The sequence below is a fragment of the Melospiza georgiana genome, chromosome 4 (assembly GCF_028018845.1).
Source record: "Melospiza georgiana isolate bMelGeo1 chromosome 4, bMelGeo1.pri, whole genome shotgun sequence".
NCBI classification, from domain to species: Eukaryota; Metazoa; Chordata; class Aves; order Passeriformes; family Passerellidae; genus Melospiza; species Melospiza georgiana.
The window spans coordinates 68,074,225-68,091,605 of NC_080433.1; the positions used below are offsets into that span (position 1 = coordinate 68,074,225).

At 38.2% G+C, this 17,381-nt stretch overlaps 1 protein-coding gene across 1 annotated transcript in view; it reads left to right on the forward strand.

Moving 5' to 3' along the window:
- Positions 1 to 6,624: 6,624 nt before the first annotated feature.
- Positions 6,625 to 17,381, forward strand: part of ORC5 (origin recognition complex subunit 5) — a 66,706-nt gene continuing 55,949 nt past the window's right edge. Inside the window, exons 1-6 of the mRNA XM_058023219.1 lie at positions 6,625 to 6,693; positions 8,515 to 8,579; positions 9,308 to 9,485; positions 11,337 to 11,429; positions 13,284 to 13,481; positions 16,900 to 16,974. Coding sequence (XP_057879202.1) covers positions 9,375 to 9,485; positions 11,337 to 11,429; positions 13,284 to 13,481; positions 16,900 to 16,974 — 477 coding nt within the window. The 5' untranslated portion in view covers positions 6,625 to 6,693; positions 8,515 to 8,579; positions 9,308 to 9,374. The remainder of the gene's footprint in view (positions 6,694 to 8,514; positions 8,580 to 9,307; positions 9,486 to 11,336; positions 11,430 to 13,283; positions 13,482 to 16,899; positions 16,975 to 17,381) is intronic.

Here is a 17,381-nt window from a genome sequence, read left to right on the forward strand (position 1 = left end):
CTGCTACCCAAAGGGTACTGTAAGAAAAAATGCCTTATCTACCAATGTTTGTATTGCTTTTCTCTCCAAATAATGCATTGTTTATTGTAGTTGAAAGAAACCACAACACACTGGTGATAAATGCAATGAAAGATCTACCACCTGAAACTACCTTGCTTTTCTTTGCTTATCACTCACCAAACAGACACTTTTTAATTGATATAGTGCATAGAAATGGGAGATTAATACATTATCACTGTGAGTCTTAGTGGTTAATTGCATTCATTTTACAAGCAAATTAATTCAGCTCAGTGCAAACAGCAAATAATTTTTTTGCTGTCACTAGAACTAATCAATGATTAATTAGGATTATTAAAAATTGTTAGTGTGGAATTTTTTTCCAATGAAGTTATCTAAATGCCAAATTTATTTTGCTGAGAGTTTGGCATAAGACTGAGACAGTTATATGGAAAATAAGCTGAAGGAAAAGTTCAAGCTGAGAAGTAGATAGGATTCCTTACTAGTCTTAGTGAATAGTCTATCTGACCACAGTGAAATTTAAATGCTTTTCACTTTTCTAGATTAAAAATGTGATATTAAAGTTTAGTTCACAAATATGATGATTCAGTTGCTGAGTTCTGCTGCAGACTCAATATTTTGTTGATTTTCTTTTTAAATATTAAATTAACTTTCAATTCTATATTGACAAAAAACTGTTGTGCTCTATCTTTCATAATGTATTGGAAGCTAGCAAAAGAAAAAAAATCCCACAGAAATGATATTGCTGTGAGTATGAAACAACAATCAACTCAATCACTTCCAAAATAATATCACCCCACATGAAAGAAAACCATTGCACAATGAATGTATCCACAGTTACATGTCCAATTTAAAGAAAGCAAAACCCTCCCAAAAGACTATGCTCCTTGGGAATGCGAATCCTGCATCACAGATGATGTAATGAGAGATTAAAAAATCACTTTAAAATTTCTAGGATGTCATGTCCCAGTGCTGGGCACTCTGTAAAGCTGGAAGCCAAAGCTGTCAGGCTCTGTTCAGGGGAGCCCAGCACATGAACAAAGATAAATGTAGTGTAAGTTACTTTTTGGACTATGGGAAGTTCAATACAGATGAAAACAAGCTCAGTTTTATTTCAATTCACACTGGGATCTACAAACAAATGTCAGTTATGAAAATTCATTGAGTCCAAACTCACATGTCTAACTAATCCAGTCTATGTTCAGGCATCAAGGCAAGTAAATCAAGAATTTCCAGGTGGAACTAACCTGAGCTAGAAATGGCATCACTCTGGCATGACTTTCATAATCTAAATATATAATGATAAGTAACAGGTATTGGTTACATACCTACAATGACATTCACCTTCCTTGGCCTTCTGATTTATAAAGAATATAAAATATCAAACCTCAGCAGTTTTGTATTCAAAACTGATTCACTCCTGATAAATATTCTCTGTGAGGAATAAGTATATTCCTGCAATCCTCTATGTACCTTCTTAGAAAAATAACCATAGTAGTTAATACCTTGACTTAACTGAGGATGTCAGTGGTAGAACATAATTTTCCCAGAAAAATAATTTGGAAAACAAACATGCTTAGAATTAATGGAAATATAACTGAAAACTAAGACATCTCCAGTATGAATTGACTTTGCTTATTGGCAGCTTGAGGAAAAGTATTTATTTTCTCTCCTTCACCTTTAACAGATTGCTTCCCTTGAGGCCTAAATTCTAAGTAAACTGTTATGATACTGTGCAATAGATTTGTCTAAGCAACCAGCTGAAATTTTGCAGTAATTGCCTATGGTAATATTTTTGTCAGATCTCATTTGGAGATCTCAAACTCTAGATCGTTCATCATATATTTGTGTCTGCAACATCCTCTGCATTAGATACTATGGGAGTATTTAATCCATAGAATTACTGTTTTTCATATTAATGAGTTATAAATGAGAGCTTAATTACTCCTAATTCCTTGAAAATCCACTGTTGGTGATTATAATCACTAACGATTAGATTGTTAAACATTCATCATTGTCTATCTTTAGCAAACTTAATGAGGAATTATGGATCAAATCTCCGTTTCTGATTCTGCTGCCAAATGCTGGTGGAAGAGAACCCCTGCTGGCTGTGAGCAGTGCCAGGTCACCACTGGCATCACCCCTTGGCACTGACGTGGGATGACTGGGAGTCAGCAGAAGATGTGCAGGGAATACTCCGTGCTCCTGCCATTCACAGCCCACAGAACTGCCTCCAGGGACTATTTCTCCTGATGTAACTCAAAGCCCTTTCTTCCAAATCTGCTTTTACAAAGCCTAACTACCCCTGAACTTTCTTGTTTCGTTATCAGGACAATGAGGAAATAAGTCACTTGAGAAATTTCATCCATTTTGAAGAAAAATCATGCCATATATATTTTAAATAATCTTTACTTGGGAATTTAAGTGGATGATTTGTGTAGAGGTAGATAATGACATGATCCTTTCCACTTGCTCTGTTGAAAGAGCTGTATCAACCAACAAGGCAGGAAATGTGGTGGCAATCATTTCTTAAACCACCTCAATGGTGCTTTCAAGTGAACATCTTTCCACAGTAATAATTTCTTCCTGCTCTTTGTCAAAGTGCTTTTCTGCACCTTTGTCAGCTGCAATTGACTTTTTGGAATAGGAAGAGACTGCTAAAAAATAATCTGGATGCAGTCTCAATAACACCCTATACAATGGCACCTCTGGTAAAATGTATCTTGGAAAGAAAAGGAGAAATAAAAAAAAAAATACTGCACATGTTCTATACACATATTTCCCTCTGTATAGCTTTACATAAATACAGAACCTAGATAAATATGTATGTGTTCTATACATGGTTCCATTTATATATATAGAAAGTCATATATAAAGAACATAATCCTGTAATTCACTTAAATACATAAGTTCAAGAAATGAGGAATCCCAGTGATTTGCACCAAATGAGTGAGTATTCTATATTTAAAGTTTGCTGCTGAACTGGAACTGTGGATCCAAAAACCTGAATGAAAATTAATCATTACCTGTAATGATAAGCTTCACAAAGAAAAAAGTGTTAATATAAAATACCAGACCACAAATACAGTGAGAAAGGTCTATCTCCTGCTCTGTTTCATGCAAATTTCAAGCCTCAGTTTACTGCTTGCTACATTTTATATTTGGTATCTAAGCAACTCATAATCAAAATAAGATAAAAAGACATGTGACAGCTTAGTATAAATCAAGAAATAATTTAAAGCTCTTCAGAAATGCATATTGAGTGACATCAGCGAAAACTGTGTTGATGAAAGATCTAAACTGAAATTCATTATGCTGCACATAACCATACTTAGGTTGAAATCTATCTCTAGCAACTGCTACTAAACAGTTTTGGCCTCTTGAATGAAAATAAAAGTCACACTTAACTAAATTTAAGAAATTTTTCTGGGAAGTAGAGACTTTCTGTAGGAATATATGGACACTGATGTGCCCAAGTAAATGGCAGAATTGTTCAATGGTCTTCTGTGATCATTTTTAATTTGCAGGTTTAGAGTCCAGGATCCTGTGGTAGTTACTTCAGGTAAGTCCTACAAAAACATAGCATTATAGTCCCACCATTTCAATCAATAACAATATCCTAAATGATTTTAAACTATTAAACCTATACAGAAATCAATTTTTGAGTTTTATCTCATAGTAATAATGGTGACACACAGGATTAATAAGTAGAATTGTTATTGGGTATTTTGTTTGAACTGCAGACTAGAAGCTAAACAAGACAGGAATGGAGGTCCCACCTAAATCCTAGGACCAGAAAATGAGTGGAAGTGGGGACAAGCATGGAGAGTGAGACTCTCCTCTGTGAGGTAAAATGGATTTATGTTGTGTTCAAGTGACCTTGGGAGGCACCCCAGCCTGAACCATTGATTCTCCAACAGAACCACTGAATTGAAAACTACATGTTTAAAAACTGACCTCTTGTTTTAGGATTCTTGCTCAACTCCAAACCAAATTTCAGATTTGCTCAGTAGTCATCCATAGAAGATACAAGTTCCAAACATCACTAAGAACTGCTTCCAAAGTATTTAATTTAATCTCCCACATAACTATACAAATGTGGACTCACTGAGACTTCTTTCAGTTATTATATTTGGGATTTTTTCTGAAACATGGTCCATCTGTATGCAGAGCAATCTGCCCCAAGAGATTCCATGATTTCAAAATCTAGAAAAAAGAAAAGTATTTCACTCTGTTGGGAAGCATAGAACAGGCTAAGCACTTTAAAACATATCTATTGTTCCAAATAAAGATTTTATCACAAATCAAGAAGCGGACTGAACTAGTAATACAACAACTTTTGTTCACATATATGCAAATTGAGTAGCAGTAACAATAATTTCACCATATTATTGTGCTTTATCAAAACAGTGATGAATAGTAAGCCATTCAAAAAGAACAACCAAAACCCAAGACTTTACACAAATATGGTATAGATACATGGTACCTATACCATGGTATAGATATGGTTATCTATATGTTAGAGATAACCATAAATCAGTTAGGGTTTTTTTTTCCTTCTCTTTATGTAATTCCATTCAGGTTGGTTTCGGTCTATAAATTTACAACATATATCTAAAGATCTGAACTACTGTTCAGGCCAAGCCATGATGACTGTGCACGTACATGCATATTTACAAAAAACTTGACTGCTAAAAATAAGCCATGCTTGATTCACATAAGTCTTATTTACTTATTTAACATTGCACTCAACTCTGAGTATAGGAGTTTATCACTGGAGTTTTCATAACCCAGCATGCAGTTGTCACATTTATCCCTCTAATACAGCATGCACTGCTTATGCATAATAGAACTTCAGCTGTAATTTGAACCTCTGGTTATGTATTTTCAGAGCATGACTGGAGCAGAGGCTCCAGAGACCTGGCTTTAAGCAGTTTTCTGTAGGAATAGATGTAAGTTATGTGCACTTTATATGTGTAAGCCAGGCTCCAGTTGTCCACAAAAATCAGATTTGTTACCTGGCATGCAATAAGCCAATAATTAGACACTCAAGAAGACATTGATTATTTATTTCTGAGTTGCACAAGCCTGGGCACTTGGTGATATTCCAGAGATCAAACACCCCAACTATCAAAAGTTTTTACTATTTATGCATTTTAGCGAACAATGGAGTTACTGTTCATTTCCTACAAGCTACAGAATTCTCTTATTAATCAGTATTCATTATTCTCAATAATTCTCTTGCTTCTCATGCTAATTAGTCCGCATGCTCAAACTTTCTCTTCCTTTAGATCTGGGGTTTCTTGGGTCCATGGTTACCATCTGCCCCTGCTGGAATTACTTTTTACCCAGCCGGAGCTGATTTAGCACAGTTGGCTTTTAAAGTTGTTTGCTTATCTCTGCTTAGTTCTGCCAACTGTCCTCGAGGCCTGTAAATGCTGCATCCTCTGTGTCCATTGCCAGTAATTCATCCTTCTTCCCAGCCTTGCTAACCTCCCCGAGGTCTGAGATCATTGGAACATGGCCAGCCCTGCACCTTAACACAGCAACTCTACCAAGTAACTTCTCTTTCTAACATCTGCCCACCACTTAGAGCTTGCTAGCCTTTCACGGATTAATTCTCCCTTCTTGTTGAGTGGATTTCAAAGTATGCAAAGATCAAAGAAAGAAAAGTTTACATGTTTCGCGTTTTGCAACACCCTCAAGCCTGTCCCTGTGGGAGAAATGGCTCAGCTCTGGGGCTCCCGCAGCGGCAGAGTGCCCCGGCGCCTCTCCCAGTGGGATAACCCAGGAGATCCTGTGGGACACCCGGCTGGGCGAGCGACAGAGTGACCCGGCGGGATAACACAAGGCAATCCCGTGGGATACCCAGCTGGGTAAAGGGCAGAGTGCCCCGGCGGCTCTCCCAGTGGGATAACCCAGGAGATCCTGTGGGACACCCGGCTGGGTGAGCGACAGAGTGCCCCGGTGGGATAACACAAGGCTATCCCGTGGGATACCCAGCTAGGTAGAGTGCCCCAGCGGCTCTCCCAGTGGGATAACACAGGAGATCCTGTGGGACACCCGGCTGGGTGAGCGACAGAGTGCCGCGGCGGGATAACACAAGGCAATCCCTTGGGATACCCAGCTAGGTAAAGGGCAGAGTGCCCCAGCGGCTCTCCCAGTGGGATAACCCAGGAGATCCTGTGGGACACCCGGCTGGGCGAGCGACAGAGTGCCCCGGCGGGATAACACAAGGCTATCCCGTGGGATACCCCACGGGTATCCCACGGGCAGAGTGCCCGGGCGCCTCTCCCAGTGGGATAACACAGCATATCCTGTGAGACACCCGGCTGGGTGAGCAGCAGAGTGCCCCAGCGGCCCTCCCAGTTATCCCGGGGGATACCCGGCTGGGTAAGGGGCAGAGAGCCCCACAGCGTCTCTCAGCGGGATAACACAGGATAACCGGTAGGATACCCGGCGGGGCAAGCGGCAGACTCCCCTCACGGCCGCCCCGCCCCAGGCGGACGCGCTGTGGTCACGGCGCATGCGCGCAGGTCGAGGAGGCGGGACGGCGGCGCGCGCGGCGGCGGGAGCGGGCGAGGAGCCGGTGAGGGGAGCCGTGGCGGGCGGGAAGGAAGGACGGAGGGTAGTGAGGAGTAGAAGGGGCAGACGGGCTTCTGCTCCGCTTTCTCGGTAGGAATCGGTGCGGGAGCGAAACCCGCCGCGGGCTGAGCCGCCCCCTACGCCAGGAGCACCCTCAGGCTCACACACGCGTGGCGGAAGGAGCCCTTAAGCCGCGCTCCATGGAGGCCGGGGGTCGTCGTTCCCCCTCAGCCAAGGCGCGCCCGTGCCGGCCAGGGGGCTTGTAGGGCCTGGGGGGGGACGGAGAACCGTGCTAATCTCTTAAATTCAGCTATTTTTTATGCTAGAGTGTGGAAAGGCTGCCAGCTGTAGGTATTTTGGGACCAGTGAGTTGAGAGAAATCCTAGTAAATAATTAAGTTCCGCCATGAAGTTTAACTTGTACTCTGAACAGCTTTACTCGGTCTCAGCCTGAAAATTGATTTTGGCACCTTCCTGATCTGGCTGGAGTCAAACGTACAACTTTCCCCGGGCTGGAACATCCTGAATTCAAGCTTTGGCTGATACTTACCTTTTGTTATCATTGGCATTTAATCTAAATGAATTGTTTTGTGAACACGTTGCTCTGGGCGTCCTTTCTCTTGTGAGCTCGTGAATGGGCTTGCAGATTAAGACACCTGCGTATAACCAGTAGAGATGTAGGTTTTCATCCTGATATAAAAGCTGAAAATGGGCTGGGACGTGTGAAATGTTTGGTGAAAGTTGCCGTTTGCAGGGGTGTGTGAGAAGCAGAGACCCTGCAGTCAGCAGGCGATTTGTGCTTCCCCAGGGAAGTTTGCCTGGAAGTGGCCTTGGAAAGCTGAAGTGCTTTATGGCTTTAGATATATTTGGGACACAGTCAAGCCCTGTTCTCATGTAGCCAGTGGAGCAAAAGGGCTGTCTTTTTTTTTTCCTCCTCAAATTTACACAAGTTTTTCAGCCTTTTCTAGAACTTTTCCCCCACTTTTTTGTCCTTGCTTTTAGAGGCTCCTGTCATAATTTTTTTCTTTTCATCCTTGAAATACCTAGCTAACTTTTTAGATAGCAGCCTTAATCAAGCTGTTTGGTTTTTTGTGTCTTCGTTCCATTTTGAATAGATACAATGGCCCATTCAAAGCTGTTAAAATGGACCAAGGCTCATTGTGTGATTCTGTGTATAGGAAATAGTTTGCCTGATACATATGATTGAGTTGTTTTTTTTTTTTTGCCCCTGACAGCAGCATTACTTTGATTTCCAATACTTAAATGTGATTGACTTATAAATAAACTTATTTTTCAAGTTACTTCTGACTTACTTTCTTGATATCTAACTGTAGTACTTGTGTGTGATGTGATTACTTTTCTACTTTTCAAGCAGGTGTAATACAAGTACTGAATTACTTATGTCATCAGGGATATCCTTTTTTTCCTCATTAATTCCACTTATATTTCTGTTGATTCTACAATCCCAGCTTTTACCTTAGAAGACACTGAAGGCAAAGTGTAAAAACAAAAGAAAAAATATTTTTTCAAATCTGTTTATGGAAATACTGACCAGAGATTGGTCCCAAAGGAACTTTATTTCAAGGTATTTCCATAAATACATTTATATTTACAAACCTCCTTGTACCCCAGTAGCTCTCCTGTTAGTGCAATCCACTACTCCATTTTTCTTTCAGAACAGTTTGTTTTCCCTTTACCTTGCAATTCCTGATTTCCTTCTGCTGACCTAGTACTTTTTTCCTGTGCTGTTTTACTTATAACCTGCATAATGTATTTGTCTGTAAATACTTACACTTAAAACAATTGGCAGTGCTTTGTTTATTATCTTTGTCTTGATAACATGAAGATAATCCTGTCAGTTGATATCTTTATTGCCTTAATAAAATTTCTAAACTTTGTTTTTGATTGTCAGGTTGTGTTTGACAAAGTCAGAATCCAGCTGTTGGGGTCATTTCAGTTCTCTCTGCATCACAACAGGTAAAGGTACCATCTTTTGGAAGTGCAAAGAATATCTTGGAGGAGTTTTTCTGTATTCTGTCATTAAAACCCAGCCTTGCCAGTGTTACAGCAGTCAAGAGCTTTGTTTTCCTTATCTGGTCCTTGTCTAAAAGGTAGATTGGCATTGCTATTAGTTTTGTGTCACTGGTTTGGACTCCTACTATTTTTAAGGAGTATTTCCAGTCTTTACTATCAGTTGGATTTTCCTCACATGCCCGTGCTCCTTTCAAGATGGGGTTGGCATTCCCGTTAGCAGCCAGAGATCTATTACTGTGTCATCCTTATCTTTCCTTCTGTCCTACCTCTTTCCTGTTGTTTGTAAATCCTTGTTTATTGGCTGTTCAGGGAGGTGGTGATCTGTGACTAATCTACTCATTTTTATTCTCTTGCTAGTTTTAAATGTATATTAAACCAGAATTGAATGTGTAATTCCTCAGTTAAGTAAACTAGGATAATTCTTGTATTGATTTGCTCACATGCTGTATACCTTTCCCTTTTGAGTTGCTTTTTTGGGTTTTGTCTGGTGTGGAAATGTTTGTATAATGCCTTACATAGTTAAGTCCACTTTTACCAAAGTCTTTTTCAGTCTGTCATAGTCACACCTTTATCTTGAGCTAGAATGTCTGTTCAGATTTTCTGTCAAACCGCGTTCCTTTTCCTTTTCTGTGTACAGAAGCAGATGATAATGGAAACTTTTTCTTTTCCAGATAATTTCCTGTCTCTGCACCTCAGAAGGACGTGCATGTGTAGGTGCCCAACTGCAGGAAGGTCAGAATGCCCAATCTGGAGCACCCAGCATACCCAGCAGCTGACCTGCTCCACTTGGAGGGTCTGGTGCCCTGCCGGGAGTCCCAGGTGTCCACGCTGCTGTCCCTGTTTGGCGAGGTAGTGCCCTTGTGTTCTGTGTCTGACTGCAGCAAAGGCCTTCTGCTGCCTCAGGGGGAGAACAGAAATTTAAGGGTGCTTTTGGGATGTCACTGAGTGTCGCAGACATTTCTGCACAGAAATCCTTTCTTTCGGATTTCTGCGTCTTCTGGAGGCCAGGGGCTTCAGAAGACAAGGGAAACAATTATTATCAGCTGCTGTGGAATGCAACAGGGACACCTTGATTGGCTCATTTCCTATGTTTATAATTAAGAGCCAATCACCAGTGCAAGCTAGGGGACTGAGTCCTTGGCCACAACTTTGTTAAAGATTCTTTCTATCTATTCTTAGCCGAGCCTAGGTGCTCTGCAAACCTCTCTCTATATTCTATTAGTATAGTCATAATGTATTATATATAATATCTTAATAAATCAAGCCTTCTGATCAAGACACAAGACTCACTGTCTCTCTATCACCAGCTGCGACCCACTCAGGCGTGGTAATAACTGAGAGCATGCTTTGGTTGCCTCTTTGTTGAAGTTTTATTTTTTGTTACCATCTTTAACATTAGTGTTGGAAGGTTAAAGGATGTCTTGCAGCTGGAAGGACCTAAACAAACTTAGAGCTATTTGTGTCTTTGCCTCTCTGAATTCTGATTTTGCCACAACTCTCCTCTGTCCTTGCCAGTTATTACTAGGCAGTGAGTCTCTTCCTCCTAGACCTAAAGTAATTTTTTTCAGTGTCAGCATAGAAATTCTGTTTGGTTTTGACCTCTTAATCTAATCTAAATGTCTGAATTCTAAGTACACTAAATTGTTCTGATTCTTAGTATTTTTGAGGCTGGTTGTAAGAGTTAGAAACCACTGGCTTGTTAAATGATTCTGTTACTGCTTCACAAAGCTGTGGTAAAAAGTAATGGGGATTTTTATCTGCAAGCTTATAAGCAGTTTGCTTGCAGAATGTCTGCTTGCATTCAGTAACAAACTGGAAATTAGTATCTGTTTTCTGTCTTTAATTATGGATACTAATAATAGTAACATCAAATTACAGTATTCAAGTTTTATGTATGTTACAAGCATAGTGGACACAACTCTTCTTAAAAATAGATCAGTTCTTGATCAATGTGCAGATACTCAAACCCGCATGTCTTGCCACAGGAGTGTTTCATCTTGCCTAAATTGACTATTATTTTTCATTAAAAGTGTCAATTTTATTTTTGTATTCGTTTTTAAGTCAATATACTTATATTCTTAGAAATTAAAACAAAAACTTGTGTTTTCATTTTCACCTGTGTGAAAACCTGTCAGATTTTCTCTTCAGAATGGAGAAAAATAATAATTCCATTATTTCCCTGCATCTTAAGAAAATGACATGAAATTAACAGCATCAGGACCATTACATGAATAGATACATCAGATATTACCTTGTGAAAGAAGAGCAAGCTTTACCATCTCCTCCTTCATGCCCTTTAATTATTTTCTGCTTGGTCCTAATGAAAAGAAAGGCAGTTTGTAGTGTTTGCAGAAGCTAGGGGAATGTATGGCTTGCAGTTTGTGCTTGCCAAGGTTTTGTTTCAGTTAGTTGACTAATTTGAATGAAAAGCCCACTGTGTGTGTGTGTTTTTGTTGTTTGTTGGAGCAGTTTCATTGGCAGTTATGTGATACTTGATTCTTGCAACTTACTCCCCAGCATTTCAGTAAAGATCTAACATAAAACTTGATCTTGCTGATTCTATAATAATTGCTGTTTGTATTTAATGCTTTAATTAGGAGATAACTTTTCTTTCAGGGGGAAAGTTCATTGTTAAATGTTGTATCTGTTGAATGAAAAGAAGAAGAATTGAAACAACAACAATTTTTTTTTTCCCCTTAGCGTCAGCAGTTTAGTTTTCCATCCATCTTTATCTATGGACACACATCTAGTGGAAAAACTTATGTGATGAAAACTCTTCTAACTACCTTACAGGTAAGAAGGGTCATGAAGGATATTGAATTTACACTTTATAACCATGATTTCTCAAAATAGCCTCTACTTTCTCAAAAGGGTTTGTTTCCTCAGCCATTTCTGCCTTCCTGATTCTTCTCCTCCACTTACTGTGTCATGAGTGCATCACTCTGCTCACTAGGCCACTTAGGATAAAATGAAACTGTGCATACTGAGACATAATATAAATTATAATAACTTTTTAAAGGAAGTTTAAAAAAGATAAGGAAAGAGGCAAATATTGTTCATCTTGTCGCCATGACTTAGCTTGAAGTAGCTCCATTGACTCCTTATTTTAATTTTTTTCCAAAACATGTTTTAAAGTCCTCCTGAGTTCAAGGGTGTCATTACAGAAATTTCTGTCTAGATCTGTTAATATCTCTGTCTTTGTCAGACATGAAATTCAGGGATTTAAATCCAATGACAGGTACTCATTTCATGCCTGAACCATTAATTTCTACTGGTATGTTTCTATAGCTTGGATATTATCAGCTTGTCCAGAGTGACCTTATCACTTTATCTGCAGGTTTTATGCAGAAACCCCCTTGGTTAACAATTCTGCAGAGGGAGAGGAGTAGGAGGCAGGGGTTTATCATCCTCTTGCATGAGGTTGCCTACTGAGCTGCCCTCTTGCAGCATCTCCAAAGGTGTGGCCAGGCCCTGGGAAGTGCTGCTCTGAGCAGCTCTGCAGAACTTCTTGTGCCACATGGGGGTGTCTCCTGTGTGCTGTGGTGATGTGAGTCACATCTGAGGCACCCAGCTTTCCTGCTGCTATGGAGGTGCAGCACTTGGAGTAGCTGCTTTTTGCTTTTTGGTGATGTAGCCCTTTCCTTTTATTGGTGCTCAAAATCATGGGAAAGCTTTTTATTATGTGCTGTGTGAGTGGATTGCCAGCGTGTACCCACACTTCCCCACAGCTGCTGAATCATATTTCAGTAGGAAGACTGGAATGAAGTACTTGGATTTTTTTGTTTCTTATAGACAACCACATTCCTGCATCCCAGTGACTAATGTTTTCCAGAGGTTTTAATGTTCAGTGTGAAAAAGAGCATCTCCCTTACCAGAGATTATGGAGTTGTGCAGATAATTTTCTAGCAGCCCTATTTTTAAGACATAGCTTATCTTTTTTTGCCATAGGTAGGTTTGACCATTGATATTTTATGGGTTATAGTGCCTTCTATTTAAAGACAAATTACTGTAGATTTTCAATATTACTAAAGTTATGTGTATAATATATCTCATATTCTGTTTTTTTCACTCACTGTTTGCTTGGAAAGATCTGGTTTTCTGAAAATGTTCTGCACCATCATGCTGATGACATGAGTTAGATACAGAAGCTTACACTTTATCATTTGTCTGCATTGAATGCCAAAAGCATTCACAGTAGTTCTGGGGAGTGTGCTGGGGAGATTACTTCTTTTGAGATGTCTGTGTTTTCTAGACAGTGTAATTCATAATAAACCATTTTATGATACTGTTATGTCTTACAGTTGTCTAAATTTCTTTGATCTAAATGCTGTTTGGTTTTCTTTTTATGTATTGCTCACAATTTTTCAACATAGTTAAAGGATATGATGTGCTTCAGTGTTTAAAAATAGTTGGAAGGTATGCTTCCATTTGAAGATTCATCAGCTCTCTCTTCAGTTTGTGATACATAATATTTTGACTAGGTACATAATTGATCTTTTTTAACAAGTTATTTTGGTATTTGCTTGCACTATATTCTGTTGGCAGGGTATGGTTTCTTTGGTTCTCTCATATAGAAGAGAAAACTCTTCCTGGAGTATTTACCCTGAAAAAGCCAAACAGTTGTGTAATTTTTCTTGTTCTCTTCAGCTTCCTCATGTGTTTGTGAACTGTGTGGAATACTTTACATCACGACTTCTGCTAGAAGAAATTCTCAGCCAGCTGCAGAGCTGTCCCTCTGGCACAGAGCAGAGCTCTCCTGTGCGTTGTGACACTTTGAATGACTTTGTTCGTCTCTTTAAACAAGCTCTGGCCAGTCAGGAGCTTCAAGATCAAACATTTTACATTGTAAGTCATTTCATTTTCAGGTCCAGTCCCATCCTGCTGAGAGAGTATGAGTGATGGCTATTGATAATTTGTATGTGAAATGTGTGTTTTATAGAGCAGTTTGCACTAAATTTCTCACTAGAGCTCTTTCAGAACCCGTTGACAGATTCTTTCTGTTGGCTTACAGGCTTTAGGTGAGGTTCTGTTCTCCTCCTGGTTTTAGATTTTTTCCTACACACAAACTCTATGGCATAACTAATAATGAACATAAATTATACCACACATTTAAATTTGGGATGTAATAGTGTTGCAAAATCTTTAAATATAGAGAGCCTATATTTGTTTTATTATTACCAAGTCATGCTTATCTGTTTCCTTGTGAAAATAGCATCACAAATGAGAAAGCAGAGGTGAGCAACAGAGCAGAAGGGAACATGGAGAATGCAAAACAAGGCTTGGTTTGCTAGAATAGAACTTAAGGATAATAGTAAGGAATTAAAATGCATAACTTCCTCTATAAAAATGCTTTTGAGATCTTACATCTTCAGCTACACATGTGGCCCTCAGAAACAGGACCTATAGTTTTAAAATTAGGATGGAAAAAAAAAAGACTGCAGTGAAAAAATTGGTGATATGCTCAAGTGGAATGAATAGCAGATTGCAGGAAAAATAATCAGAATTTAGGCTGCAGGAACAATTGAATCAGTGTAATACTAGAACCCTAGAATTTGGTTTAAGTCTTCAGGGTTTTTTACTGTGATAATCTTAACTACATAAAGGAGTTAAAATTTGCAGCATTTATTGTGCTTAGAGATGAACATGGAAACAAATTTCAGTCATACAAGAAGTCTGATGGAAGGACAATATGAAAGCTGTAGCATTAGTGATGTGTAAATGTGTATATATATATATAGTGTGAACCTGCAGAATATTCAGACTGAAAATTTAGGCCAGCAGTAGAAATTAAGTTTTTTTTAAAAAAGAGTTGAAATTGATTATTTAAGAAAACAAGAACATGGGTAAGATTGATTGCTGTAAGAAACGTGCAGTGTGGTTACCCAGGGTCATTAAGCTGTCAATGTGCTCATACTGCTTTGGGGTGCTTTTGCAGTCAAACAAGAAATTCATAATTATACTGAACATTCTTCATTCTGTCTCACAGGCTGTAGTTAAATGTGTTTTATTCCCATTTAAAAATACTTTGCCACTGAGTTAAATAACTTCATATCATGTTCAGTGGAAACAGTACTATCTCATGGTTTCCTATAGGTCACAAGGTTAATAAATTTGACATAATTCTTAGAAATGGAATGAAGGAAATAATGTACCAATGCTTAAAACAGATAAAAAGTTATAAATAGAAGTAGGTCAGCTTACTGTCACAAAAGTGATACTGACATTCTTCAGCAATTCCATAAACACAAAAATTTATCTCTCTAATAACATTCAGTGTATTTCACATAATACTTCTTGCAGTAAAATCTTGCTTTCAGATTAGTATTTGGATTAAAAACTATTTTACATAATTGAAGAATTCTTCATGTATTTTATGAAAATGGGCATCACACAGAAAATTAGAAAGTTCTTGAACAATGGTTGTAGAAAGTAAAGCTTTAAAATAACTACAAAGCTTCAATTGAATCATGAAAATAGTTGTTGCCTCAGAAGAATTAAGTATTAAATTAGTATTTCAGTTGCATTCTGCATGGGAACAGACAGGAATGGGAGAAATCAATTCATATTTATTAACCTATGTCATCTGGATTTATTGTAGAGTGGTTTAAATTGAGATTGATGGAAGACCAGCATGCTGGTGACATAAACTGGCAATGCTCACTTATTCCATTTCATTTTAGGAGTAAATAATGTAATATTTCAGCTCAATTAACTCAGGGTAACTCAAGATGAATATTTACTTTCAAGCAAAGGATTCTAAATGTTTCTCTTAACCCAAGCATAGGTGCTGAATGCTTGTGATTACTTATGAAAAATGAATTTATTCATTTTAACTACCTGAAAAATTGGAGTAGACATAACTTGTTGCCATTCATAGATTTACAATATACACTTTACAGAAGTATCAAGCTACTTTTTAAATGTAAGTGAGCAGCCAGTTTTTGAAAGTATAGGCTATTTTAAAAAATTGAAGAGGGGCAAGTCTATATGGACACCAAAGAATAACACATAGATTTATAGACCTGGAGGAAGGCTGTTTCTATGAACCACTAGACATTTTCCTGTAAGTAGGAACTGTAGTTTCCCATTTAACTAAAAAATATTTTATGCTTAGATCAAGACCTTAAAGCTTTGTGTTTGGTAGCTACAAGTCACTGGGTCCAATAAGCAGTATTTTATTAGTAAAAATACATAGCCACTCTTTGGTCTGTAGTGTAAAGCACTCTTCATTCCTGAAGCCACATATTACATGAACCACATGCAGATCTCAATATAAAATCATACATTGTATTTTTTAATAAATTCACAAAGTGTGAGATATTGATGCAGAGATAGTTCTTTCAGATTTGTGTGGTGGGATTCTGAAGTAATATTTTCAGAAAATGTTTGGTTGTTCACATAAAGTTCTTTTCCTTATTGTGGGCAACAGAAATGATAGATGTTGTATGATTTTCATGGCAAGAAGATATGTAATAGGATAGAAAACATAGTTTTCTACAGACCTATAGTTTATATCTCAAGAGCAATAATTCTAAAGAAGTAACGAGCTTCAGAATTTAGATTTATATTGCAAGTAGTAAATAAGCTGCAAAAGAAATGTATTTCTATTCTCTTTTTTCATTTATGTCAAGATTTTAGGTGTGCTGGAAATACACATTTTTTTGCTAAAGTGTAACCATGGATGTCTTCATGCTTCTGTTTTAATTCTTCAGACTCTAAAATGTGATTTGCTTAAGGTGTTTCTTGTTTAAGCTGTACATTTGCTACATCTGTTACTGCTATGTGAGGTTTGCCTACAATAAATCCTGTAAATTCCTAGGCTGCAAACAATGGCAAGAAAAGTTTCTCTCAAAATTCAGAATACCAGCTCTTATTTGTTTCTGAAAAATCATATAATGGTAGGAAAACACAACTCTCCTGGAGTAAGCATGTGGTTACAGTCTTACTGTATTACATGAAAATTTGAAACATGAGAAGAATTTTGGAAAAAAATGGAGGTTTCAGTAGTTGTTAAGGATATCATGACTTTGTTGTCATATTCCTAACTGGACTTAAATAATAATTCTTCCTGCCATAAGGCATGAGAATGTTGCTTGTCTAGGGACTGTATGCTTTTTTAGATGCAGAGCTGCTTGGGCTTCCTGGAAGCATATTTGAAGCAATAATCTCTCCAATTCAGTTCCCAGCAGCTAAGAATTCATTTTAAATCCATGTGAGGGTGGGAGTTGAGTTTGTCTATATAATATCATTGTTTTGTTGAAAGGTTCTGGATAGAGCAGAACAGCTGAGGGAAATGGAAGCAAACATCCTGCCAGCATTTCTTAGGCTTCAAGAGTTGGTGAGTGTTTGGAAAGAAATTATTGTATGTGTCCTGCCTGTTGAAAGTAACTGAACATGTGGTGCCTGTACATCCGGGCTCACAGATCAAGATAAATGATTCTTTACATGAGAAAAGTTGAAAAATTAAGCCCCTCAAAACTCCCTCAAAACAGTGGTCAAAACTAGAAACCAAACTAGAATCTAAAAACTGTGAGATTTTTCTTAGCCCCTTTGGTTTTTTTTAGTTGTGGTTAATGATATCTTATTTACAATGTTTGATGTGTAGAATCTTTGAATGTTTGTGTCAGATATATAGCTGTCTTTTCTAGGTTATTTGTCTTTTGAAGAATGAGATTTTCAGGAGACTGCCAGCTGTTTCATTTGGCTGGTGCTGCACAGCTCAGCAGCTGTGAATGTGCTTTGACT